General features: G+C 42.5%; 1 protein-coding gene across 1 annotated transcript in view; it reads left to right on the forward strand.

The window, feature by feature from the left end:
• Nucleotides 1-5,135: 5,135 nt before the first annotated feature.
• Nucleotides 5,136-27,843, forward strand: part of IQUB (IQ motif and ubiquitin domain containing) — a 63,061-nt gene continuing 40,353 nt past the window's right edge. Inside the window, exon 1 of the mRNA XM_063445086.1 lies at nucleotides 5,136-5,730. Coding sequence (XP_063301156.1) covers nucleotides 5,160-5,730 — 571 coding nt within the window. The 5' untranslated portion in view covers nucleotides 5,136-5,159. The remainder of the gene's footprint in view (nucleotides 5,731-27,843) is intronic.

Raw genomic sequence — 27,843 nt, forward strand, 5'->3', positions numbered from 1 at the left:
ATATACTGAAGGTACGGGGTTTTTACATTTATTTTTATTTAACAAAGAACCCATTTACTTTCAAAATGAAAGGGTCATTATGCAAAATTATAGAATTGAGATGACAGTTCTCCATTTAGGAGTTCTCAGTTTAGTGAATAAGCCCCAACATCGATACTTTATCCTCCTGTCGCAGACCTGCAGGTTTTACCCTGGACTTACATTTCTGGGCTAAACTCTCGCAGAGTTTGTGTATGGCATTGGAAGTCACACTACACCTGCCTCACCTGACCCCTTCTTTCTCTGCTTGTGTGTGAGTAGTGGGAGTTTGCTTCCTGAAAGCTTTGTGGAAAACTGTCTGACTGTCAGACATCTAATGTTTATACGGATTTTTAATAAAGTGAGAATTCAAAGTGAATTTCATATGCAACAGCGGATTAGCTGAAATTAAATCATAGCTGACCAAATTATTATTGCAGGGGATTCCAACCCAGTCCTCAAGTACCCCCTAACAGTCCAGGATTTGGGGATTACCCAGTTGGTTTTAGAAAGAAAAAGAAACCCTTTAGACACAGGGTAATCCCTAAATCCTGGACTGGTAGGGGGTACTTTAGGACTGGCTTGGGAACCCCTGCTATAGTGAATAACTCTGTTAATTAATTTTTGTTCTTACTTCTCTTTTAAAAAGCCACTCATTCATGCCATGCTAACGGTCAGCATTATAATATCCTCTAAATCAATTTCTATGGGGGGTGTGTGTTACTGCACCATAATCTCTAGTACTGTAAATCCAGGGCCGACCTTAGGGGTGTGCGAGCTGTGCGGCCGCACAGGGCGCCATGGCAACAGGGGCGCCGGGAGGCCAACACAGCTCGCAGGCCGGCCGAGTTCTGTATTTAAAGTGCAGAGCAAGTCAAGTGCATAATGCTGCTTTGCACTTGACTTGCAAATTATGAGCAGAGAGCCGCCCCCGGGAATCCACTTCTGTATGGAGTGTGGAGGAGGAGCGTGGGGGCGTTACGCCGCGTACTTGCGTAACGTCGACGTGCTCTGTCATCAGAGGGAGCCGCGGAAGGATCCAATTCAATGAATGAAGGCGGCGCCCGGTGCTCGTCAATCGGCGGAGACAGCTCAGTCCAGGGAGCAGCAGCCTTTACTGTGAGTGACCTTTTTTTTTTTTATTTTATTAAATAGATTTTGTTGAAGGGGTGCAGGAATTTACTTAAGGGGGACAGGGGATTGATGAAGGAGTGGCATGGATTGCAATTATTGGCAGGGGATTTATTAAGGGGGCTGATAAAGGGGGGCATGGGGCTGATTAAAGGGGGCAGGTGGTTGATAAAGGAGAGGGAGGGGATTGATGAGGAGATCAGGGGGCTGATGAAATGGGGGCAGATGGCTGATAAATGGGTGGGTGGGAATTGATGAGGGGGCAGAGGACTTATGAAGGGGTGGCCAGGGGTTGGATTAATTGGCAGGGGATGTATTAAGGGGGCTGATGAAGGGGAGCAGGAGATTGAAAAGGGGGGCATGGGACTGATTAAAGGGGGGCATGTGGGTGAAAAATGGTTGGAGGGGACTGATGAGGGGGTCAGGGGGCTGATGAATGGGGCAGAGGGCTGATAAAGGGGTGGGAGGGGACTGATGAGGGGGTCAGGGAGCTGATGAATGGGGCAGAGGGCTGATAAAAGGAGGGGAGGGGATTGGTGAGGGGGTCAGGGGACTGATGAATGGGGCAGAGGGTTGTTAAAGGGGTGGGAGGGGATTGATGAGGAGATCAGGGGGCTGATGAAATGGGGGCAGATGGCTGGTAAATGGGTGGGATGGAATTGATAAGGGGGCAGGAGACTGATGAAGGGGTGGCCAGGGGTTGGATTAATTGGCAGGGGATGTATTAAGGGGGCTGATGAAGGGGTGCAGGGGATTGAAAAGGGGGCATGGGACTGATTAAAGGGGGGCAGGTGGGTGGTAAATGGGTGGGAGGGGACTGATGAGGGGGTCAGGGGGCTGTTGAATGGGGGCAGATGGCTGATAAAGGGGTGGGAGGGGACTGATGGGGGGTCAGGGGGCTGATGAATGGGGCAGAGGGCTGATAAAAGGGGGGAGGGGATTGGTGAGGGGGTCAGGGGACTGATGAATGGGGCAGAGGGCTGTTAAAGGGGTGGGAGGGGATTGATGAGGGGGTCAGGGGGCTGATGAATAGGGGCAGAGGGCTGAGAAAAGGGTGGGAGGGAATTGAAGAGAGGGGCAGGGGACTGATGAAGGGGTGGCAGGAATTGATAAAGGGGTGGGAGGGATTTGATGAAGGGGAAGGGGTGGCTAGGAGTTTGATGAAGGGATGGCCAGGGCATTGATGAAGGAGAAGGGGTGGCCAGGAGTTTGATGAAGTGGTGGCCAGGGGCTTGGTGAAGATCTGGCCAGGGGTTTTGGTTAAGAGGTGCAGGGGTTTTGTAGAAGGGGGTGGAGGCGACAGATTGTGAATGCTCCTAAAATAGATTGAAGGAGTCCAAACAGAGACAGGTGAGGGTGGGGGGCGCCACAAGATTGTTTCGCACAGGGCGCCTGAACACCTAAGGCCGGCCCTGTGTAAATCCCATCACTCTTAGCCAATCCACAGAATGGTAAACTGACAGTATGCACCTACCATAACCACTCTATTTACAAAAAGTGTTTCATAATGTAATTTTATATCTATCTCTCTCTATATATATATTATACCTAACCTTATGTCAATATATGTAATGCATATTTATATTTGAACACATTATAAGTAATCTATTTAATGCTGATTAAATCCCAGTCTAGAATGTGGCCATATAGCACGTGTTACATTGTATCGATATTATATCAGTTACTGCTCTACCGGGAGATACTTTGTATCCCTCGTGATTCCCACCAGGATCTCCCCCATGCACTGCCCGCGCAGTTGCCAGCACAGTCTCTCTCTCTCTCTCCCTGCAGCTCAATGTCTTGACGACGGTTCGCTTCCGCCTATTCCGTTGCCCTGCAAACACATGCACGCGCGCCCCTTAGGGAAAGCGCGCTCCCGCGAGCACGGTTGCTTTGGAGATAAATGGGGACAACATAGCATGCAGGACCCAGGAGACTCCAGATCCCACTGTGTGTGACCAGCCCTGCGATCAGGGGACCTCAAACTGAGCCAGCAAGAAAGAGGGGGGCCAGGGACACCCCAGAGTCAGAGAGAGGTTGGTTACCAGCCCCAGCAAATGCAAAAAGTGGCATTTAAGTACTAACACTATTAGGAAAGCCCCAGAAATGACCCTGACATTAATTATAATAGATTTAATTATAAACAAGAATATTATTATTTTTTTTAAATATTTTATTATAAATCTAATTAAATTCTAATTTATTTATTCCCCCATAAAGTGTGATTTTTTTCAATCATACAAATTTTAATTTAATTGAACTTTTAAAATGTCCTACTTACATATAATTTACACGTTTCAGAATAAGGCACAAAGTGCCAAACTTTTACATTAATTAATATTAATTTAGTACGTTTCTTACCCAAACTGACACAAAAGTGCAGGTAGGGACCTGGATGACAGATGGACAGTACACTTTGATATGCCAGATACATCCATTGTATGTGAGAGAGAATTAAAACTGGAATTATTACTGAAACAAAATGTTTATCTGAATGAATTATTGTCTTTAAATTAATCTGTATATTTTTGTTACTAACATCACAGTTTGTGCGCTTGTATCACAGATACAAAGCTGTTTTCCTGGCACTATCGCTCCCCCTGCCTAATTTATTAGCACCGATGAGAGAACCAGGAAATGCTTAGACCCCTGATTGAAATACCCCTGGGGCCAAAGGATTCCCCACCTACAGTTCTAAGCTCCAAAGGATACTCCTTGCCTGATCCCAAGTGTAAACCCCCTGGCTGGTTCTAGGACTACCTACCCCTAAATACCATAACCTATCCCTTAACTCCCAATCAGAAAAGCTGAGAGCACCACAGCATCGGTTCAAATCTCTGGATAATCTAGCAAATCATTGTACTTACTGTTTTTATTATTTTTTCAGAATATCGAAGGCAACCGTAGGATTTATTAGAGTGAATGGGCTGGATGTGGCAATAGTTTTTTTGAGAGTGGGAACTGGTTAAGTATTATGAGGTAGTGGCCAGGGGCTTTGGGGTCCCTGACTACCCAATGGGAACGTGAGGTTACACCTGAGATCAGTGAACAAGTTATATATTTATTATTAGTCTTGGTTTATATAGCACCAACGCATTCTGCAGCACTGTACAATATTATAGGGGGGAATGTAACAATAAATGAGACAATTACGAAATATTAGAAGAACATTAGGTTGATGAGAACCTTGGTTGAAAAAGCTTACAATCTAGAACATGTATAACTATATTAGAATTCTCCTTGATCTTTCTGCTGCCTTTGACACTGTTGATTATCAACAGCTTCTTCTCATTCTCTGTATCTCGGTATATGGGATCCTGCTCTCTCCTGGTGCTCCACCTACCTCTCCCAGTGCTCTTTCAGTGTTTCTTTCTCTGGCTCTGGCTCTGTCTCTCCCCCCCAACCACTCTCTGTCGGCGTCCCCCAAGGTTCAGTCCTTGGTCCCCTACTGTTCTTGATCTATACTGCCTCCCTTGGTAAACTCATTTCCTTTGACTTCCATTATCATTTATATGCAGATGACTCACAAATCTACCTGTCCTCTCCTGATCTCTCTCCGCCCATCTTGACTCGTGTCTCTGGCTGCCTCTCCTCGATTTCCAACTGGATAGCTGCTCACTTTCTTAAGCTCAACCTGTCCAAAACAGAACTTCTGGTCTTCCCTCCCTTAAGTGTTGCTACTCCCATGCTGGCGCTATATCAATAATAAAATACTAATAATCATATGTTCTATTTCCTTTTAGGAAATAAAATAAGAAAACCAAATTATCTGTCTTAACTAAAGTAACCAATCTTGCTGATACTCTTTATGAATGCCTTTTTATTCCGCTCACTCTTTCTGCGTTGTATTATAAATAATTACTTTGTTTTATTCTACAGCACCCTCTTTAATGTTCAACATTCTTAAATTTTTACTAGAAAAGTAAATAACAAAATTTCATTTCCATTCTTTGTTAAAGTTAAAACCATTATCTGGACAAGTCGAGTGTTAGAAGAATTTCTAAACAAAGATGGAGCATGATTCGACTTCTCAGAGTGCAGATGTAGCACAGCAAACAGATGCTATCGAGGAGCCAGGTACAGATAAAATTATACAGGATTCTACTGGAGGAGAAAGTCTATTGGACCCAGAACAGCAGCAAAACCCTCAGGAAGAGGAACATGGAAGCTTCATCCAACCGTCACAGTTTGAAACTGAGGAGCAATTGCATGTGTCAGAAGAACAACCTGTTATTGATGAGGTAACAGGGGCAGGACAGGAAGAGCCAACTGAAACAGAGAAAGAATTGTTCATGGGACAGCAGACTTATAGTTCTGATCAGGAACATCCCGGAGTAATATTAGAGCCGGAAGTAACTCCATTAGAGCAGAACCTGGCATCAGACACAGTATCTGAGCAAACAGGAGACCAAACAGATCAAGACTCAAGTACAGAACTTCCACAAACTGAGCAGGTGGTCCCACTCGGTCCAGAAGCCAATTTAGAACAGTCTGAGGACATACCGGAGAAAGACAATGCATGTGCAAAACGTGAACTTGAAAATAATGGATCTTCAGAATTATCTAATTCTACAGCTACAGGTATGTCACTCTTATAGCCATTCTCGGGTAGTTACTTTACAAAGGGCAATCTCAAACCAATTCATCATTAAAGGAACACTATATGGTCAGGAGCACAAAAATGTATTCCTGACCCTATAGTGTTAAAAACACCATCTTGCCCCCCCCCCCCCCCCTAAATATAGCAAAATCTTTCCTTTATTCCAGTTTGCTGCGTCTGGCTCTCAAGGAGGCAGATCAGGGGCAGACAGTGGTGTATCCTGGTTTTGTGCTGCCCTAGGCAGGACAAAACTCAGGCGCCCCCCCTCCCCCCGTGCCACCCCCACCCAACCTTTCCCCCCGCCCCGCATTCTAATTACACACACACACATTCACTGACAGATACGCATACACTAGCTAACAGAAACACACACTTGCTAACAGAAACACACACACACTAACAGACACACTCACACTCAGTAACAGACAAACACACTCACTAACAGACACACACTAACAGACACACACACTAACAGACACACACACTAACAGATACACACACTAACATACACACACACACTAACAGACACACACACACTAACAGACACACACACACTAACAGACACAGACAGAAACACTAACAGACAGAGACACTAACAGACACACAAACAGACACACACACTAACAGACACACACACTAACAGACACAAACACTAACAGACACACACACACACTAACAGACACAGACACACACACTAACAGACACACACACACTAACAGACACAGACACACACACACACTCACCCACCCACATTAACACGTTTTTTAAAAATTTATTTTTAACACATTTTTTTTTATTTATTTTTAACACATTTTGTTTTTATTTATTTTTAACACATTTTGTTTTTATTTATTTTTAACACTTTTTTTAAATTTAACACCCCCCCCCAGCCTCCTTACCTTTGGGAATGCTGGGGGGGGGGGTGTCTTTTCCTCCCTGGTGGTCCAGTGGCTGATGGGCGATCGGGCGGCACTGCCTGGCGGGCGGCCGGCCAGCCGGCGAGGGAGCACTTCCCCTGAGCTCTCTGCTCAGCTCCCTCGCCAGCCGCACAGTGAGGCTGGGAGCCGGAATATGACGTCATATTCCGGCTCCGCCTCCCAGCCTCACTCTGCGGCTGGCGAGGGAGCTGAGCAGAGAGCTCAGGGGAAGTGCTCCCTCGCCGGCCGGCCGGCCGCCCGCCCGCCCGCCCGCCAGGCATGTCGGTTTGCCGCAAGGCTAACAAGACATTTGCCCTGGGCATTTGGGAGCGGCTTTTTTTGCCGCCCCCTGGAAAATGCCGCCCAAGGCAAATGCCTTGTTTGCCTCGCGGCTAATACGCCCCTGGGGGCAGAGCCAGCACAAGCCAAACACAGCCCTGGCCAATCAGCATCTCCTCGTAGAGGTGCATTGAATAAATGCATCTCTATAAGGAAAGTTCAGTGTCTGCATGCAGAGGGTGGAGACACTGAATGTCAGTCACATTATGCAGCACCTCCCCAGGAAGCACATCTAGCAGCAATCTCAGACGCGACCAGTGGAGGTATCCCTAAGCTGTAATGTAAACACTGCATTTTCTATGAAAAGACAATGTTTACTGCAAAAAGCCTGAAGGGAATGATGATACTCACCAGAACAAATGCAATAAGCTGTAGTTGTTCTGGTGACTAAAGTGTCCCTTTAAATCTGGATGAATAAATGTAATAAAATCCGTATGTCACATCGCAAGTTAGTCAGTAAATAGTGCCATGTCAAAAAAAAGTTATATTAACCAGTGACACATCCCATGATTGATATTGTTATGCTTGATATTTCTGTAGCACATTTACCACGATATTCAACCAGCCTTAAAACTTGCAAAGCATCATGGGACATGAAGTTCGGAAACATCTGAGGTGCCAATGTTATTCCTCGCCAAAAGCGTTAGCTGTTAAATATCGAGCATAAAGTATGCAAAACATAGAGATCTGTAGAGACTGCAGATATACAGAAATATTAGACATGCAAACGGCAATTCGTTTATGAACAAATTGACTCATTCGCAATAGAAATGCATCAATTTTTTTCAAACTCATTTTTTCCGTCTATGAAAGAAAGAGATGGCAAACGAATCGATTTGTTCATAAATTAATTGCTGTTTGCAACATGTCAAATATCTATGTTTTTCTGAGAATTTACTTACCAGGTTCACGTTATTAGGAGATGTGATCTCTATTTTAGACACTGTTCCACCTTTTTAACTTAATGTCCCTATTTTCTAGGAGCTCAATATTTTTGGTGTGTCTGAGTGTATAACAGAGCTCCACAACAATAATAATCCCTGTAATGTTTCTGAGTGTATAACAGAGCTCCACGGCAATAATACTCCCAGTAATGTGTCTGAGTGCATAACAGAGCTCCCTAGCAATAATACTCCCAGTAATGTGTCTGAGTGTATAACAGAGCTCCACAGTAATAATACTCCCAGTAATGTGTCTGAGTGTATAACAGAGCTCCACAGCAATAATTCTCCCAGTAATGTGTCTGTGTGTATAACAGAGCTCCACAGCAATAATACTCCCAGTAATGTGTCTGAGTGTATAACAGAGCTCCACAGCAATAATTCTCCCAGTAATGTGTCTGTGTGTATAACAGAGCTCCACAGCAATAATACTCCCAGTAATGTGTCTGAGTGCATAACAGAGCTCCCTAGCAATAATACTCCCAGTAATGTGTCTGAGTGTATAACAGAGCTCCACAGCAATAATTCTCCCAGTAATGTGTCTGTGTGTATAACATCGCTCCACAGCAATAATACTCCCAGTAATGTGTCTGAGTGTATAACAGAGCTCCACGGCAATAATACTCCCAGTAATGCGTCTGAGCGTATAACAGAGCTCCACAGTAGTAATACTCCCAGTAATGTGTCTGAGTGTATAACAGAGCTCCACAGTAATAATACTCCCAGTAATGTGTCTGAGTGTATAACAGAGCTCCACAGCAATAATACTCCCTGTAATGTGTCTGAGGGTATAACAGAGCTCCACAGCAATAATTCTCCCAGTAATGTGTCTGTGTGTATAACAGAGCTCCACAGCAATAATACTCCCAGTAATGTGTCTGAGTGCATAACAGAGCTCCACAGCAATAATACTCCCAGTAATGTGTCTGAGTGTATAACAGAGCTCCACAGTAATAATACTCCCAGTAATGTGTCTGAGTGTATAACAACGCTCCACAGCAATAATACTCCCAGTAATGTGTCTGAGGGTATAACAGAGCTCCACAGCAATAATTCTCCCAGTAATGTGTCTGTGTGTATAACAGAGCTCCACAGCAATAATACTCCCAGTAATGTGTCTGAGTGTATAACAGAGCTCCACAGCAATAATACTCCCAGTAATGTGTCTGAGTGTATAACAACGCTCCACAGCAATAATACTCCCAGTAATGTGTCTGAGTGTATAACAGAGCTCCACAGCAATAATTCTCCCAGTAATGTGTCTGTGTGTATAACAGAGCTCCACAGCAATAATACTCCCAGTAATGTGTCTGAGTGCATAACAGAGCTCCACAGCAATAATACTCCCAGTAATGTGTCTGAGTGTATAACAGAGCTCCACAGTAATAATACTCCCAGTAATGTGTCTGAGTGTATAACAATGCTCCACAGCAATAATACTCCCAGTAATGTGTCTGAGGGTATAACAGAGCTCCACAGCAATAATTCTCCCAGTAATGTGTCTGTGTGTATAACAGAGCTCCACAGCAATAATACTCCCAGTAATGCGTCTGAGTGTATAACAGAGCTCCACAGCAATAATACACCCAGTAATGTGTCTGACTGCATAACAGAGCTCCACAGCAATAATACTCCCAGTAATGTGTCTGACTGCATAACAGAGCTCCACAGCAATAATACTCCCGGTAATATGCCTGAGTGTATAACAGAGCTCCACAGTAATAATACTCCCAGTAATGTGTCTGAGTGTATAACAGAGCTCCACAGTAATAATACTCCCAGTAATGTGTCTGAGTGTATAACAGAGCCCCACAGTAATAATACTCCCAGTAATGTGTCTGAGTGTATAACAGAGCCAAACAGAAATAATACTCCCAGTAATGCGCATGAGTGTATAACAGAACTCCACAGCAATAATACTCCCAGTAATGTGTCTGAGTGTATAACAGAGCTCCACGGCAATAATACTCCCAGTAATGTGTCTGAGCGTATAACAGAGCTCCACAGTAGTAATACTCCCAGTAATGTGTCTGAGTGTATAACAGAGCTCCACAGTAATAATACGCCCAGTAATGTGTCTGAGTGTATAACAGAGCTCCACAGCAATAATACTCCCAGTAATGTGTCTGAGTGTATAACAGAGCTCCACAGCAATAATACTCCCTGTAATGTGGCTGAGTGTATAACAGAGCTCCACAGCAATAATACTCCCAGTAATGCGTCCGTGTGTATAACAGAGCTCCACAGCAATAATACTCCGTGTAATGTGTGTGAGTGTATAACAGAGCTCCACAGCAATAATTCTCCCAGTAATGTGTCTGTGTGTATAACAGAGCTCCACAGCAATAATACTCCCAGTAATGTGTCTGAGTGCATAACAGAGCCCCACAGCAATAATACTCCCAGTAATGTGTCTGAGTGTATAACAGAGCTCCACAGTAATAATACTCCCAGTAATGTGTCTGAGTGTATAACAGAGCTCCACAGCAATAATACTCCCAGTAATGTGTCTGAGTGTATAACAGAGCTCCACAGTAATAATACTCCCAGTAATGTGTCTGAGTGTATAACAGAGCCCCACAGTAATAATACTCCCAGTAATGTGTCTGAGTGTATAACAGAGCTCCACAGCAATAATACGCCCAGTAATGTGCCTGAGTGTATAACAGAGGCCCACAGAAATAATACTCCCAGTAATGCGCATGAGTGTATAACAGAACTCCACAGCAATAATTCTCCCAGTAATGTGTCTGAGTGTATAACAGAGCTCCACAGCAATAATACTCCCAGTAATGTGTCTAAGTGTATAACAAAGCTCCACAGCAATAATACTCCCAGTAATGTATCTAAGTGTATAACAGAGCTCCACAGCAATAATACTCCCGGTAATATGCCTGAGTGTATAACAGAGCTCCACAGCAATAATACTCCCGGTAATGTGTGTGAGTGTATAACAGAGCTCCACAGCAATAATACTCCCAGTAATGTGTCTGACTGTATAACAGAGCTCCCTAGCAATAATACTCCCAGTAATGTGTCTGACTGTATAACAGAGCTCCACAGCAATAATACTCCCAGTAATGTGTCTGAGTGTATAAGAGAGCTGCACAGCAATAATACTCCCAGTAATGTGTCTGACTGTATAACAGAGCTCCACAGTAATAATACTCCCAGTAATGTATCTGAGTGTATAACAGAGCTCCACAGCAATAATACTCCCAGTAATGTATCTGAGTGTATAAGAGAGCTGCACAGCAATAATACTCCCAGTAATGTGTCTGAGTGTATAACAGAGCTCCACAGAAATAATACTCCCGGTAATGTGTCTGAGTGTATAACAGAGCTCCACAGCAATAATACTCCCAGTAATGTATCTGAGTGTATAACAGAGCTCCACAGCAATAATACTCCCAGTAATGTATCTGAGTGTATAAGAGAGCTGCACAGCAATAATGCTCCCAGTAATGTGTCTGAGTGTATAACAGAGCTCCACAGTAATAATACTCCAAGTAATGTGTCTGAGTGTATAACAGAGCTCCACAGCAATAATACTCCCAGTAATGTATCTGAGTGTATAACAGAGCTCCACAGTAATAATACTCCTAGTAATGTATCTGAGTGTATAACAGAGCTCCACAGCAATAATACTCCCAGTAATGTATCTGAGTGTATAAGAGAGCTGCACAGCAATAATACTCCCAGTAATGTGTCTGACTGTATAACAGAGCTCCACAGTAATAATACTCCCAGTAATGTATCTGAGTGTATAACAGAGCTCCACAGCAATAATACTCCCAGTAATGTATCTGAGTGTATAAGAGAGCTGCAAGGCAATAATACTCCCAGTAATGTGTCTGAGTGTATAACAGAGCTCCACAGTAATAATACTCCCAGTAATGTGCCTGAGTGTATAACAGAGCTCCACAGCAATAATACTCCCAGTAATGTGTCTGACTGTATAACAGAGCTCCACAGTAATAATACTCCCAGTAATGTGTCTGAGTGTATAACAGAGCTCCACAGCAATAATACTCACAGTAATGTATCTGGGTGTATAACAGAGCTCCACAGAAATAATACTCCTGGTAATGTGTCTGAGTGTATAACAGAGCTCCACAGCAATAATACTCCCAGTAATGTATCTGAGTGTATAACAGAGCTCCACAGCAATAATACTCCCAGTAATGTATCTGAGTGTATAAGAGAGCTGCACAGCAATAATACTCCCAGTAATGTATCTGAGTGTATAAGAGAGCTGCACAGCAATAATACTCCCAGTAATGTGTCTGAGTGTATAACACAGCTCCACAGTAATAATACTCCCAGTAATGTATCTGAGTGTATAACAGAGCTCCACAGCAATAATACTCCCAGTAATGTATCTGAGTGTATAAGAGAGCTGCACAGCAATAATACTCCCATTAATGTGTCTGAGTGTATAACAGAGCTCCACAGCAATAATACTCCCAGTAATGTGCCTGAGTGTATAACAGAGCTCCACAGCAATAATACTCCCAGTAATGTGTCTGAGTGTATAAGAGAGCTGCACGGCAATAATACTCCCAGTAATGTGTCTGACTGTATAACAGAGCTCCCTAGCAATAATACTCCCAGTAATGTGTCTGAGTGTATAAGAGAGCTGCACGGCATTAATACTCCCAGTAATGTGTCTGAGTGTATAACAGAGCTCCACAGTAATAATACTCCCAGTAATGTATCTGAGTGTATATCAGAGCTCCACAGCAATAATACACCCAGTAATGTATCTGAGTGTATAAGAGAGCTGCACAGCAATAATACTCCCAGTATTGTATCTGAGTGTATAACAGAGCTCCACAGTAATAATACTCCCAGTAATGTGCCTGAGTGTATAACAGAGCTCCACAGCAATAATACTCCCAGTAATGTGTCTGAGTGTATAACAGAGCTCCGCAGCAATAATACTCCCAGTAATGTATCTGAGTGTATAACAGAGCTCCACAGCAATAATTCTCCCAGTAATGTGTCTGTGTGTATAACATCGCTCCACAGCAATAATACTCCCAGTAATGTGTCTGAGTGTATAACAGAGCTCCACGGCAATAATACTCCCAGTAATGCGTCTGAGCGTATAACAGAGCTCCACAGTAGTAATACTCCCAGTAATGTGTCTGAGTGTATAACAGAGCTCCACAGTAATAATACTCCCAGTAATGTGTCTGAGTGTATAACAGAGCTCCACAGCAATAATACTCCCTGTAATGTGTCTGAGGGTATAACAGAGCTCCACAGCAATAATTCTCCCAGTAATGTGTCTGTGTGTATAACAGAGCTCCACAGCAATAATACTCCCAGTAATGTGTCTGAGTGCATAACAGAGCTCCACAGCAATAATACTCCCAGTAATGTGTCTGAGTGTATAACAGAGCTCCACAGTAATAATACTCCCAGTAATGTGTCTGAGTGTATAACAACGCTCCACAGCAATAATACTCCCAGTAATGTGTCTGAGGGTATAACATAGCTCCACAGCAATAATACTCCCAGTAATGTGTCTGAGTGTATAACAGAGCTCCACAGCAATAATACTCCCGGTAATGTGTCTGAGTGTATAACAGAGCTCCACAGCAATAATACTCCCAGTAATGTATCTGAGTGTATAAGAGAGCTGCACGGCAATAATACTCCCAGTAATGTGTCTGACTGTATAACAGAGCTCCCTAGCAATAATACTCCCAGTAATGTGTCTGAGTGTATAAGAGAGCTGCACGGCATTAATACTCCCAGTAATGTGTCTGAGTGTATAACAGAGCTCCACAGTAATAATACTCCCAGTAATGTATCTGAGTGTATATCAGAGCTCCACAGCAATAATACACCCAGTAATGTATCTGAGTGTATAAGAGAGCTGCACAGCAATAATACTCCCAGTATTGTATCTGAGTGTATAACAGAGCTCCACAGTAATAATACTCCCAGTAATGTGCCTGAGTGTATAACAGAGCTCCACAGCAATAATACTCCCAGTAATGTGTCTGAGTGTATAACAGAGCTCCGCAGCAATAATACTCCCAGTAATGTATCTGAGTGTATAACAGAGCTCCACAGCAATAATTCTCCCAGTAATGTGTCTGTGTGTATAACATCGCTCCACAGCAATAATACTCCCAGTAATGTGTCTGAGTGTATAACAGAGCTCCACGGCAATAATACTCCCAGTAATGTATCTGAGTGTATATCAGAGCTCCACAGCAATAATACACCCAGTAATGTATCTGAGTGTATAAGAGAGCTGCACAGCAATAATACTCCCAGTATTGTATCTGAGTGTATAACAGAGCTCCACAGTAATAATACTCCCAGTAATGTGCCTGAGTGTATAACAGAGCTCCACAGAAATAATACTCCTGGTAATGTGTCTGAGTGTATAACAGAGCTCCACAGCAATAATACTCCCAGTAATGTATCTGAGTGTATAACAGAGCTCCACAGCAATAATACTCCCAGTAATGTATCTGAGTGTATAAGAGAGCTGCACAGCAATAATACTCCCAGTAATGTATCTGAGTGTATAAGAGAGCTGCACAGCAATAATACTCCCAGTAATGTGTCTGAGTGTATAACACAGCTCCACAGTAATAATACTCCCAGTAATGTATCTGAGTGTATAACAGAGCTCCACAGCAATAATACTCCCAGTAATGTATCTGAGTGTATAAGAGAGCTGCACAGCAATAATACTCCCATTAATGTGTCTGAGTGTATAACAGAGCTCCACAGCAATAATACTCCCAGTAATGTGCCTGAGTGTATAACAGAGCTCCACAGCAATAATACTCCCAGTAATGTGTCTGAGTGTATAAGAGAGCTGCACGGCAATAATACTCCCAGTAATGTGTCTGACTGTATAACAGAGCTCCCTAGCAATAATACTCCCAGTAATGTGTCTGAGTGTATAAGAGAGCTGCACGGCAATAATACTCCCAGTAATGTGTCTGAGGGTATAACATAGCTCCCTAGCAATAATACTCCCAGTAATGTGTCTGAGTGTATAAGAGAGCTGCACGGCATTAATACTCCCAGTAATGTGTCTGAGTGTATAACAGAGCTCCACAGTAATAATACTCCCAGTAATGTATCTGAGTGTATATCAGAGCTCCACAGCAATAATACACCCAGTAATGTATCTGAGTGTATAAGAGAGCTGCACAGCAATAATACTCCCAGTATTGTATCTGAGTGTATAACAGAGCTCCACAGCAATAATACTCCCTGTAATGTGTCTGAGGGTATAACAGAGCTCCACAGCAATAATTCTCCCAGTAATGTGTCTGAGTGTATAACAGAGCTCCACAGCAATAATACTCCCAGTAATGTGTCTGAGTGCATAACAGAGCTCCACAGCAATAATACTCCCAGTAATGTGTCTGAGTGTATAACAGAGCTCCACAGTAATAATACTCCCAGTAATGTGTCTGAGTGTATAACAACGCTCCACAGCAATAATACTCCCAGTAATGTGTCTGAGGGTATAACAGAGCTCCACAGCAATAATTCTCCCAGTAATGTGTCTGTGTGTATAACAGAGCTCCACAGTAATAATACTCCCAGTAATGTGTCTGAGTGCATAACAGAGCTCCACAGCAATAATACTCCCAGTAATGCGTCTGAGCGTATAACAACGCTCCACAGCAATAATACTCCCAGTAATGTGTCTGAGTGTATAACAGAGCTCCACAGTAATAATACTCCCAGTAATGTGTCTGAGTGTATAACAGAGCTCCACAGCAATAATACTCCCAGTAATGTGTCTGAGTGTATAACAGAGCTCCACAGTAATAATACTCCCAGTAATGTGTCTGAGTGTATAACAGAGCCCCACAGTAATAATACTCCCAGTAATGCGTCTGAGTGTATAACAGAGCTCCACAGCAATAATACACCCAGTAATGTGTCTGACTGCATAACAGAGCTCCACAGCAATAATACTCCCAGTAATGTGTCTGACTGCATAACAGAGCTCCACAGCAATAATACTCCCGGTAATATGCCTGAGTGTATAACAGAGCTCCACAGCAATAATACTCCCAGTAATTTGTCTGAGTGTATAACAGAGCTCCACAGTAATAATACTCCCAGTAATGTGTCTGAGTGTATAACAGAGCCCCACAGTAATAATACTCCCAGTAATGCGTCTGAGTGTATAACAGAGCTCCACAGCAATAATACGCCCAGTAATGTGCCTGAGTGTATAACAGAGCCAAACAGAAATAATACTCCCAGTAATGCGCATGAGTGTATAACAGAACTCCACAGCAATAATACTCCCAGTAATGTGTCTGAGTGTATAACAGAGCTCCACGGCAATAATACTCCCAGTAATGTGTCTGAGCGTATAACAGAGCTCCACAGTAGTAATACTCCCAGTAATGTGTCTGAGTGTATAACAGAGCTCCACAGTAATAATACTCTCAGTAATGTGTCTGAGTGTATAACAGAGCTCCACAGCAATAATACTCCCTGTAATGTGGCTGAGTGTATAACAGAGCTCCACAGCAATAATACTCCCAGTAATGCGTCCGTGTGTATAACAGAGCTCCACAGCAATAATACTCCGTGTAATGTGTGTGAGTGTATAACAGAGCTCCACAGCAATAATTCTCCCAGTAATGTGTCTGTGTGTATAACAGAGCTCCACAGCAATAATACTCCCAGTAATGTGTCTGAGTGCATAACAGAGCTCCACAGCAATAATACTCCCAGTAATGTGTCTGAGTGTATAACAGAGCTCCACAGTAATAATACTCCCAGTAATGTGTCTGAGTGTATAACAGAGCCCCACAGTAATAATACTCCCAGTAATGCGTCTGAGTGTATAACAGAGCTCCACAGCAATAATACGCCCAGTAATGTGCCTGAGTGTATAACAGAGCCCCACAGAAATAATACTCCCAGTAATGCGCATGAGTGTATAACAGAACTCCACAGCAATAATACTCCTAGTAATGTGTCTGAGTGTATAACAGAGCTCCACAGCAATAATACTCCCAGTAATGTGTCTAAGTGTATAACAAAGCTCCACAGCAATAATACTCCCAGTAATGTATCTAAGTGTATAACAGAGCTCCACAGCAATAATACTCCCGGTAATATGCCTGAGTGTATAACAGAGCTCCACAGCAATAATACTCCCGGTAATGTGTGTGAGTGTATAACAGAGCTCCACAGCAATAATACTCCCAGTAATGTGTCTGACTGTATAACAGAGCTCCCTAGCAATAATACTCCCAGTAATGTGTCTGACTGTATAACAGAGCTCCACAGCAATAATACTCCCAGTAATGTGTCTGAGTGTATAAGAGAGCTGCACAGCAATAATACTCCCAGTAATGTATCTGAGTGTATAAGAGAGCTGCACAGCAATAATACTCCCAGTAATGTGTCTGAGTGTATAACACAGCTCCACAGTAATAATACTCCCAGTAATGTATCTGAGTGTATAACAGAGCTCCACAGCAATAATACTCCCAGTAATGTATCTGAGTGTATAAGAGAGCTGCACAGCAATAATACTCCCATTAATGTGTCTGAGTGTATAACAGAGCTCCACAGCAATAATACTCCCAGTAATGTGCCTGAGTGTATAACAGAGCTCCACAGCAATAATACTCCCAGTAATGTGTCTGAGTGTATAAGAGAGCTGCACGGCAATAATACTCCCAGTAATGTGTCTGACTGTATAACAGAGCTCCCTAGCAATAATACTCCCAGTAATGTGTCTGAGTGTATAAGAGAGCTGCACGGCAATAATACTCCCAGTAATGTGTCTGAGGGTATAACATAGCTCCCTAGCAATAATACTCCCAGTAATGTGTCTGAGTGTATAAGAGAGCTGCACGGCATTAATACTCCCAGTAATGTGTCTGAGTGTATAACAGAGCTCCACAGTAATAATACTCCCAGTAATGTATCTGAGTGTATATCAGAGCTCCACAGCAATAATACACCCAGTAATGTATCTGAGTGTATAAGAGAGCTGCACAGCAATAATACTCCCAGTATTGTATCTGAGTGTATAACAGAGCTCCACAGCAATAATACTCCCTGTAATGTGTCTGAGGGTATAACAGAGCTCCACAGCAATAATTCTCCCAGTAATGTGTCTGAGTGTATAACAGAGCTCCACAGCAATAATACTCCCAGTAATGTGTCTGAGTGCATAACAGAGCTCCACAGCAATAATACTCCCAGTAATGTGTCTGAGTGTATAACAGAGCTCCACAGTAATAATACTCCCAGTAATGTGTCTGAGTGTATAACAACGCTCCACAGCAATAATACTCCCAGTAATGTGTCTGAGGGTATAACAGAGCTCCACAGCAATAATTCTCCCAGTAATGTGTCTGTGTGTATAACAGAGCTCCACAGTAATAATACTCCCAGTAATGTGTCTGAGTGCATAACAGAGCTCCACAGCAATAATACTCCCAGTAATGCGTCTGAGCGTATAACAACGCTCCACAGCAATAATACTCCCAGTAATGTGTCTGAGTGTATAACAGAGCTCCACAGTAATAATACTCCCAGTAATGTGTCTGAGTGTATAACAGAGCTCCACAGCAATAATACTCCCAGTAATGTGTCTGAGTGTATAACAGAGCTCCACAGTAATAATACTCCCAGTAATGTGTCTGAGTGTATAACAGAGCCCCACAGTAATAATACTCCCAGTAATGCGTCTGAGTGTATAACAGAGCTCCACAGCAATAATACACCCAGTAATGTGTCTGACTGCATAACAGAGCTCCACAGCAATAATACTCCCAGTAATGTGTCTGACTGCATAACAGAGCTCCACAGCAATAATACTCCCGGTAATATGCCTGAGTGTATAACAGAGCTCCACAGCAATAATACTCCCAGTAATTTGTCTGAGTGTATAACAGAGCTCCACAGTAATAATACTCCCAGTAATGTGTCTGAGTGTATAACAGAGCCCCACAGTAATAATACTCCCAGTAATGCGTCTGAGTGTATAACAGAGCTCCACAGCAATAATACGCCCAGTAATGTGCCTGAGTGTATAACAGAGCCAAACAGAAATAATACTCCCAGTAATGCGCATGAGTGTATAACAGAACTCCACAGCAATAATACTCCCAGTAATGTGTCTGAGTGTATAACAGAGCTCCACGGCAATAATACTCCCAGTAATGTGTCTGAGCGTATAACAGAGCTCCACAGTAGTAATACTCCCAGTAATGTGTCTGAGTGTATAACAGAGCTCCACAGTAATAATACTCTCAGTAATGTGTCTGAGTGTATAACAGAGCTCCACAGCAATAATACTCCCTGTAATGTGGCTGAGTGTATAACAGAGCTCCACAGCAATAATACTCCCAGTAATGCGTCCGTGTGTATAACAGAGCTCCACAGCAATAATACTCCGTGTAATGTGTGTGAGTGTATAACAGAGCTCCACAGCAATAATTCTCCCAGTAATGTGTCTGTGTGTATAACAGAGCTCCACAGCAATAATACTCCCAGTAATGTGTCTGAGTGCATAACAGAGCTCCACAGCAATAATACTCCCAGTAATGTGTCTGAGTGTATAACAGAGCTCCACAGTAATAATACTCCCAGTAATGTGTCTGAGTGTATAACAGAGCCCCACAGTAATAATACTCCCAGTAATGCGTCTGAGTGTATAACAGAGCTCCACAGCAATAATACGCCCAGTAATGTGCCTGAGTGTATAACAGAGCCCCACAGAAATAATACTCCCAGTAATGCGCATGAGTGTATAACAGAACTCCACAGCAATAATACTCCTAGTAATGTGTCTGAGTGTATAACAGAGCTCCACAGCAATAATACTCCCAGTAATGTGTCTAAGTGTATAACAAAGCTCCACAGCAATAATACTCCCAGTAATGTATCTAAGTGTATAACAGAGCTCCACAGCAATAATACTCCCGGTAATATGCCTGAGTGTATAACAGAGCTCCACAGCAATAATACTCCCGGTAATGTGTGTGAGTGTATAACAGAGCTCCACAGCAATAATACTCCCAGTAATGTGTCTGACTGTATAACAGAGCTCCCTAGCAATAATACTCCCAGTAATGTGTCTGACTGTATAACAGAGCTCCACAGCAATAATACTCCCAGTAATGTGTCTGAGTGTATAAGAGAGCTGCACAGCAATAATACTCCCAGTAATGTGTCTGACTGTATAACAGAGCTCCACAGTAATAATACTCCCAGTAATGTATCTGAGTGTATAACAGAGCTCCACAGCAATAATACTCCCAGTAATGTATCTGAGTGTATAAGAGAGCTGCACAGCAATAATACTCCCAGTAATGTGTCTGAGTGTATAACAGAGCTCCACAGAAATAATACTCCCGGTAATGTGTCTGAGTGTATAACAGAGCTCCACAGCAATAATACTCCCAGTAATGTATCTGAGTGTATAACAGAGCTCCACAGCAATAATACTCCCAGTAATGTATCTGAGTGTATAAGAGAGCTGCACAGCAATAATGCTCCCAGTAATGTGTCTGAGTGTATAACAGAGCTCCACAGTAATAATACTCCAAGTAATGTGTCTGAGTGCATAACAGAGCTGCACAGCAATAATGCTCCCAGTAATGTGTCTGAGTGTATAACAGAGCTCCACAGTAATAATACTCCCAGTAATGTGTCTGAGTGCATAACAGAGCTCCACAGCAATAATACTCCCAGTAATGTGTCTGAGTGTATAACAGAGCTCCACAGTAATAATACTCCCAGTAATGTGTCTGAGTGTATAACAACGCTCCACAGCAATAATACTCCCAGTAATGTGTCTGAGGGTATAACAGAGCTCCACAGCAATAATTCTCCCAGTAATGTGTCTGTGTGTATAACAGAGCTCCACAGCAATAATACTCCCAGTAATGCGTCTGAGTGTATAACAGAGCTCCACAGCAATAATACACCCAGTAATGTGTCTGACTGCATAACAGAGCTCCACAGCAATAATACTCCCAGTAATGTGTCTGACTGCATAACAGAGCTCCACAGCAATAATACTCCCGGTAATATGCCTGAGTGTATAACAGAGCTCCACAGTAATAATACTCCCAGTAATGTGTCTGAGTGTATAACAGAGCCAAACAGAAATAATACTCCCAGTAATGCGCATGAGTGTATAACAGAACTCCACAGCAATAATACTCCCAGTAATGTGTCTGAGTGTATAACAGAGCTCCACGGCAATAATACTCCCAGTAATGTGTCTGAGCGTATAACAGAGCTCCACAGTAGTAATACTCCCAGTAATGTGTCTGAGTGTATAACAGAGCTCCACAGTAATAATACTCCCAGTAATGTGTCTGAGTGTATAACAGAGCTCCACAGCAATAATACTCCCAGTAATGTGTCTGAGTGTATAACAGAGCTCCACAGCAATAATACTCCCTGTAATGTGGCTGAGTGTATAACAGAGCTCCACAGCAATAATACTCCCAGTAATGCGTCCGTGTGTATAACAGAGCTCCACAGCAATAATACTCCGTGTAATGTGTGTGAGTGTATAACAGAGCTCCACAGCAATAATTCTCCCAGTAATGTGTGTGTGTATAACAGAGCTCCACAGCAATAATACTCCCAGTAATGTGTCTGAGTGCATAACAGAGCCCCACAGCAATAATACTCCCAGTAATGTGTCTGAGTGTATAACAGAGCTCCACAGTAATAATACTCCCAGTAATGTGTCTGAGTGTATAACAGAGCTCCACAGCAATAATACTCCCAGTAATGTGTCTGAGTGTATAACAGAGCTCCACAGTAATAATACTCCCAGTAATGTGTCTGAGTGTATAACAGAGCCCCACAGTAATAATACTCCCAGTAATGTGTCTGAGTGTATAACAGAGCTCCACAGCAATAATACGCCCAGTAATGTGCCTGAGTGTATAACAGAGGCCCACAGAAATAATACTCCCAGTAATGCGCATGAGTGTATAACAGAACTCCACAGCAATAATACTCCCAGTAATGTGTCTGAGTGTATAACAGAGCTCCACAGCAATAATACTCCCAGTAATGTGTCTAAGTGTATAACAAAGCTCCACAGCAATAATACTCCCAGTAATGTATCTAAGTGTATAACAGAGCTCCACAGCAATAATACTCCCGGTAATATGCCTGAGTGTATAACAGAGCTCCACAGCAATAATACTCCCGGTAATGTGTGTGAGTGTATAACAGAGCTCCACAGCAATAATACTCCCAGTAATGTGTCTGACTGTATAACAGAGCTCCCTAGCAATAATACTCCCAGTAATGTGTCTGACTGTATAACAGAGCTCCACAGCAATAATACTCCCAGTAATGTGTCTGAGTGTATAAGAGAGCTGCACAGCAATAATACTCCCAGTAATGTGTCTGACTGTATAACAGAGCTCCACAGTAATAATACTCCCAGTAATGTATCTGAGTGTATAACAGAGCTCCACAGCAATAATACTCCCAGTAATGTATCTGAGTGTATAAGAGAGCTGCACAGCAATAATACTCCCAGTAATGTGTCTGAGTGTATAACAGAGCTCCACAGAAATAATACTCCCGGTAATGTGTCTGAGTGTATAACAGAGCTCCACAGCAATAATACTCCCAGTAATGTATCTGAGTGTATAACAGAGCTCCACAGCAATAATACTCCCAGTAATGTATCTGAGTGTATAAGAGAGCTGCACAGCAATAATGCTCCCAGTAATGTGTCTGAGTGTATAACAGAGCTCCACAGTAATAATACTCCAAGTAATGTGTCTGAGTGTATAACAGAGCTCCACAGCAATAATACTCCCAGTAATGTATCTGAGTGTATAACAGAGCTCCACAGTAATAATACTCCTAGTAATGTATCTGAGTGTATAACAGAGCTCCACAGCAATAATACTCCCAGTAATGTATCTGAGTGTATAAGAGAGCTGCACAGCAATAATACTCCCAGTAATGTGTCTGACTGTATAACAGAGCTCCACAGTAATAATACTCCCAGTAATGTATCTGAGTGTATAACAGAGCTCCACAGCAATAATACTCCCAGTAATGTATCTGAGTGTATAAGAGAGCTGCAAGGCAATAATACTCCCAGTAATGTGTCTGAGTGTATAACAGAGCTCCACAGTAATAATACTCCCAGTAATGTGCCTGAGTGTATAACAGAGCTCCACAGCAATAATACTCCCAGTAATGTGTCTGACTGTATAACAGAGCTCCACAGTAATAATACTCCCAGTAATGTGTCTGAGTGTATAACAGAGCTCCACAGCAATAATACTCACAGTAATGTATCTGGGTGTATAACAGAGCTCCACAGAAATAATACTCCTGGTAATGTGTCTGAGTGTATAACAGAGCTCCACAGCAATAATACTCCCAGTAATGTATCTGAGTGTATAACAGAGCTCCACAGCAATAATACTCCCAGTAATGTATCTGAGTGTATAAGAGAGCTGCACAGCAATAATACTCCCAGTAATGTGTCTGACTGTTTTAACAGAGCTCCACAGTAATAATACTCCTAGTAATGTATCTGAGTGTATAACAGAGCTCCACAGCAATAATACTCCCAGTAATGTATCTGAGTGTATAAGAGAGCTGCACAGCAATAATACTCCCAGTAATGTATCTGAGTGTATAAGAGAGCTGCACAGCAATAATACTCCCATTAATGTGTCTGAGTGTATAACAGAGCTCCACAGCAATAATACTCCCAGTAATGTGCCTGAGTGTATAACAGAGCTCCACAGCAATAATACTCCCAGTAATGTGTCTGAGTGTATAAGAGAGCTGCACGGCAATAATACTCCCAGTAATGTGTCTGACTGTATAACAGAGCTCCCTAGCAATAATACTCCCAGTAATGTGTCTGAGTGTATAAGAGAGCTGCACGGCATTAATACTCCCAGTAATGTGTCTGAGTGTATAACAGAGCTCCACAGTAATAATACTCCCAGTAATGTATCTGAGTGTATATCAGAGCTCCACAGCAATAATACACCCAGTAATGTATCTGAGTGTATAAGAGAGCTGCACAGCAATAATACTCCCAGTATTGTATCTGAGTGTATAACAGAGCTCCACAGTAATAATACTCCCAGTAATGTGCCTGAGTGTATAACAGAGCTCCACAGCAATAATACTCCCAGTAATGTGTCTGAGTGTATAACAGAGCTCCGCAGCAATAATACTCCCAGTAATGTATCTGAGTGTATAACAGAGCTCCACAGCAATAATTCTCCCAGTAATGTGTCTGTGTGTATAACATCGCTCCACAGCAATAATACTCCCAGTAATGTGTCTGAGTGTATAACAGAGCTCCACGGCAATAATACTCCCAGTAATGCGTCTGAGCGTATAACAGAGCTCCACAGTAGTAATACTCCCAGTAATGTGTCTGAGCGTATAACAGAGCTCCACAGCAATAATACTCCCTGTAATGTGTCTGAGGGTATAACAGAGCTCCACAGCAATAATTCTCCCAGTAATGTGTCTGTGTGTATAACAGAGCTCCACAGCAATAATACTCCCAGTAATGTGTCTGAGTGCATAACAGAGCTCCACAGCAATAATACTCCCAGTAATGTGTCTGAGTGTATAACAGAGCTCCACAGTAATAATACTCCCAGTAATGTGTCTGAGTGTATAACAACGCTCCACAGCAATAATACTCCCAGTAATGTGTCTGAGGGTATAACATAGCTCCACAGCAATAATACTCCCAGTAATGTGTCTGAGTGTATAACAGAGCTCCACAGCAATAATACTCCCGGTAATGTGTCTGAGTGTATAACAGAGCTCCACAGCAATAATACTCCCAGTAATGTATCTGAGTGTATAAGAGAGCTGCACGGCAATAATACTCCCAGTAATGTGTCTGACTGTATAACAGAGCTCCCTAGCAATAATACTCCCAGTAATGTGTCTGAGTGTATAAGAGAGCTGCACGGCATTAATACTCCCAGTAATGTGTCTGAGTGTATAACAGAGCTCCACAGTAATAATACTCCCAGTAATGTATCTGAGTGTATATCAGAGCTCCACAGCAATAATACACCCAGTAATGTATCTGAGTGTATAAGAGAGCTGCACAGCAATAATACTCCCAGTATTGTATCTGAGTGTATAACAGAGCTCCACAGTAATAATACTCCCAGTAATGTGCCTGAGTGTATAACAGAGCTCCACAGCAATAATACTCCCAGTAATGTGTCTGAGTGTATAACAGAGCTCCGCAGCAATAATACTCCCAGTAATGTATCTGAGTGTATAACAGAGCTCCACAGCAATAATTCTCCCAGTAATGTGTCTGTGTGTATAACATCGCTCCACAGCAATAATACTCCCAGTAATGTGTCTGAGTGTATAACAGAGCTCCACGGCAATAATACTCCCAGTAATGCGTCTGAGCGTATAACAGAGCTCCACAGTAGTAATACTCCCAGTAATGTGTCTGAGTGTATAACAGAGCTCCACAGTAATAATACTCCCAGTAATGTGTCTGAGTGTATAACAGAGCTCCACAGCAATAATACTCCCTGTAATGTGTCTGAGGGTATAACAGAGCTCCACAGCAATAATTCTCCCAGTAATGTGTCTGTGTTTTAAACAGAGCTCCACAGCAATAATACTCCCAGTAATGTGTCTGAGTGCATAACAGAGCTCCACAGCAATAATACTCCCAGTAATGTGTCTGAGTGTATAACAGAGCTCCACAGTAATAATACTCCCAGTAATGTGTCTGAGTGTATAACAACGCTCCACAGCAATAATACTCCCAGTAATGTGTCTGAGGGTATAACAGAGCTCCACAGCAATAATTCTCCCAGTAATGTGTCTGTGTGTATAACAGAGCTCCACAGTAATAATACTCCCAGTAATGTGTCTGAGTGCATAACAGAGCTCCACAGCAATAATACTCCCAGTAATGCGTCTGAGCGTATAACAACGCTCCACAGCAATAATACTCCCAGTAATGTGTCTGAGTGTATAACAGAGCTCCACAGTAATAATACTCCCAGTAATGTGTCTGAGTGTATAACAGAGCTCCACAGCAATAATACTCCCAGTAATGTGTCTGAGTGTATAACAGAGCTCCACAGTAATAATACTCCCAGTAATGTGTCTGAGTGTATAACAGAGCCCCACAGTAATAATACTCCCAGTAATGCGTCTGAGTGTATAACAGAGCTCCACAGCAATAATACACCCAGTAATGTGTCTGACTGCATAACAGAGCTCCACAGCAATAATACTCCCAGTAATGTGTCTGACTGCATAACAGAGCTCCACAGCAATAATACTCCCGGTAATATGCCTGAGTGTATAACAGAGCTCCACAGCAATAATACTCCCAGTAATTTGTCTGAGTGTATAACAGAGCTCCACAGTAATAATACTCCCAGTAATGTGTCTGAGTGTATAACAGAGCCCCACAGTAATAATACTCCCAGTAATGCGTCTGAGTGTATAACAGAGCTCCACAGCAATAATACGCCCAGTAATGTGCCTGAGTGTATAACAGAGCCAAACAGAAATAATACTCCCAGTAATGCGCATGAGTGTATAACAGAACTCCACAGCAATAATACTCCCAGTAATGTGTCTGAGTGTATAACAGAGCTCCACGGCAATAATACTCCCAGTAATGTGTCTGAGCGTATAACAGAGCTCCACAGTAGTAATACTCCCAGTAATGTGTCTGAGTGTATAACAGAGCTCCACAGTAATAATACTCTCAGTAATGTGTCTGAGTGTATAACAGAGCTCCACAGCAATAATACTCCCAGTAATGCGTCCGTGTGTATAACAGAGCTCCACAGCAATAATACTCCGTGTAATGTGTGTGAGTGTATAACAGAGCTCCACAGCAATAATTCTCCCAGTAATGTGTCTGTGTGTATAACAGAGCTCCACAGCAATAATACTCCCAGTAATGTGTCTGAGTGCATAACAGAGCTCCACAGCAATAATACTCCCAGTAATGTGTCTGAGTGTATAACAGAGCTCCACAGTAATAATACTCCCAGTAATGTGTCTGAGTGTATAACAGAGCCCCACAGTAATAATACTCCCAGTAATGCGTCTGAGTGTATAACAGAGCTCCACAGCAATAATACGCCCAGTAATGTGCCTGAGTGTATAACAGAGCCCCACAGAAATAATACTCCCAGTAATGCGCATGAGTGTATAACAGAACTCCACAGCAATAATACTCCTAGTAATGTGTCTGAGTGTATAACAGAGCTCCACAGCAATAATACTCCCAGTAATGTGTCTAAGTGTATAACAAAGCTCCACAGCAATAATACTCCCAGTAATGTATCTAAGTGTATAACAGAGCTCCACAGCAATAATACTCCCGGTAATATGCCTGAGTGTACAACAGAGCTCCACAGCAATAATACTCCCGGTAATGTGTGTGAGTGTATAACAGAGCTCCACAGCAATAATACTCCCAGTAATGTGTCTGACTGTATAACAGAGCTCCCTAGCAATAATACTCCCAGTAATGTGTCTGACTGTATAACAGAGCTCCACAGCAATAATACTCCCAGTAATGTGTCTGAGTGTATAAGAGAGCTGCACAGCAATAATACTCCCAGTAATGTGTCTGACTGTATAACAGAGCTCCACAGTAATAATACTCCCAGTAATGTATCTGAGTGTATAACAGAGCTCCACAGCAATAATACTCCCAGTAATGTATCTGAGTGTATAAGAGAGCTGCACAGCAATAATACTCCCAGTAATGTGTCTGAGTGTATAACAGAGCTCCACAGAAATAATACTCCCGGTAATGTGTCTGAGTGTATAACAGAGCTCCACAGCAATAATACTCCCAGTAATGTATCTGAGTGTATAA

This window comes from Pelobates fuscus, chromosome 3 (assembly GCF_036172605.1).
Source record: "Pelobates fuscus isolate aPelFus1 chromosome 3, aPelFus1.pri, whole genome shotgun sequence".
Lineage (NCBI taxonomy): Eukaryota > Metazoa > Chordata > Amphibia > Anura > Pelobatidae > Pelobates > Pelobates fuscus.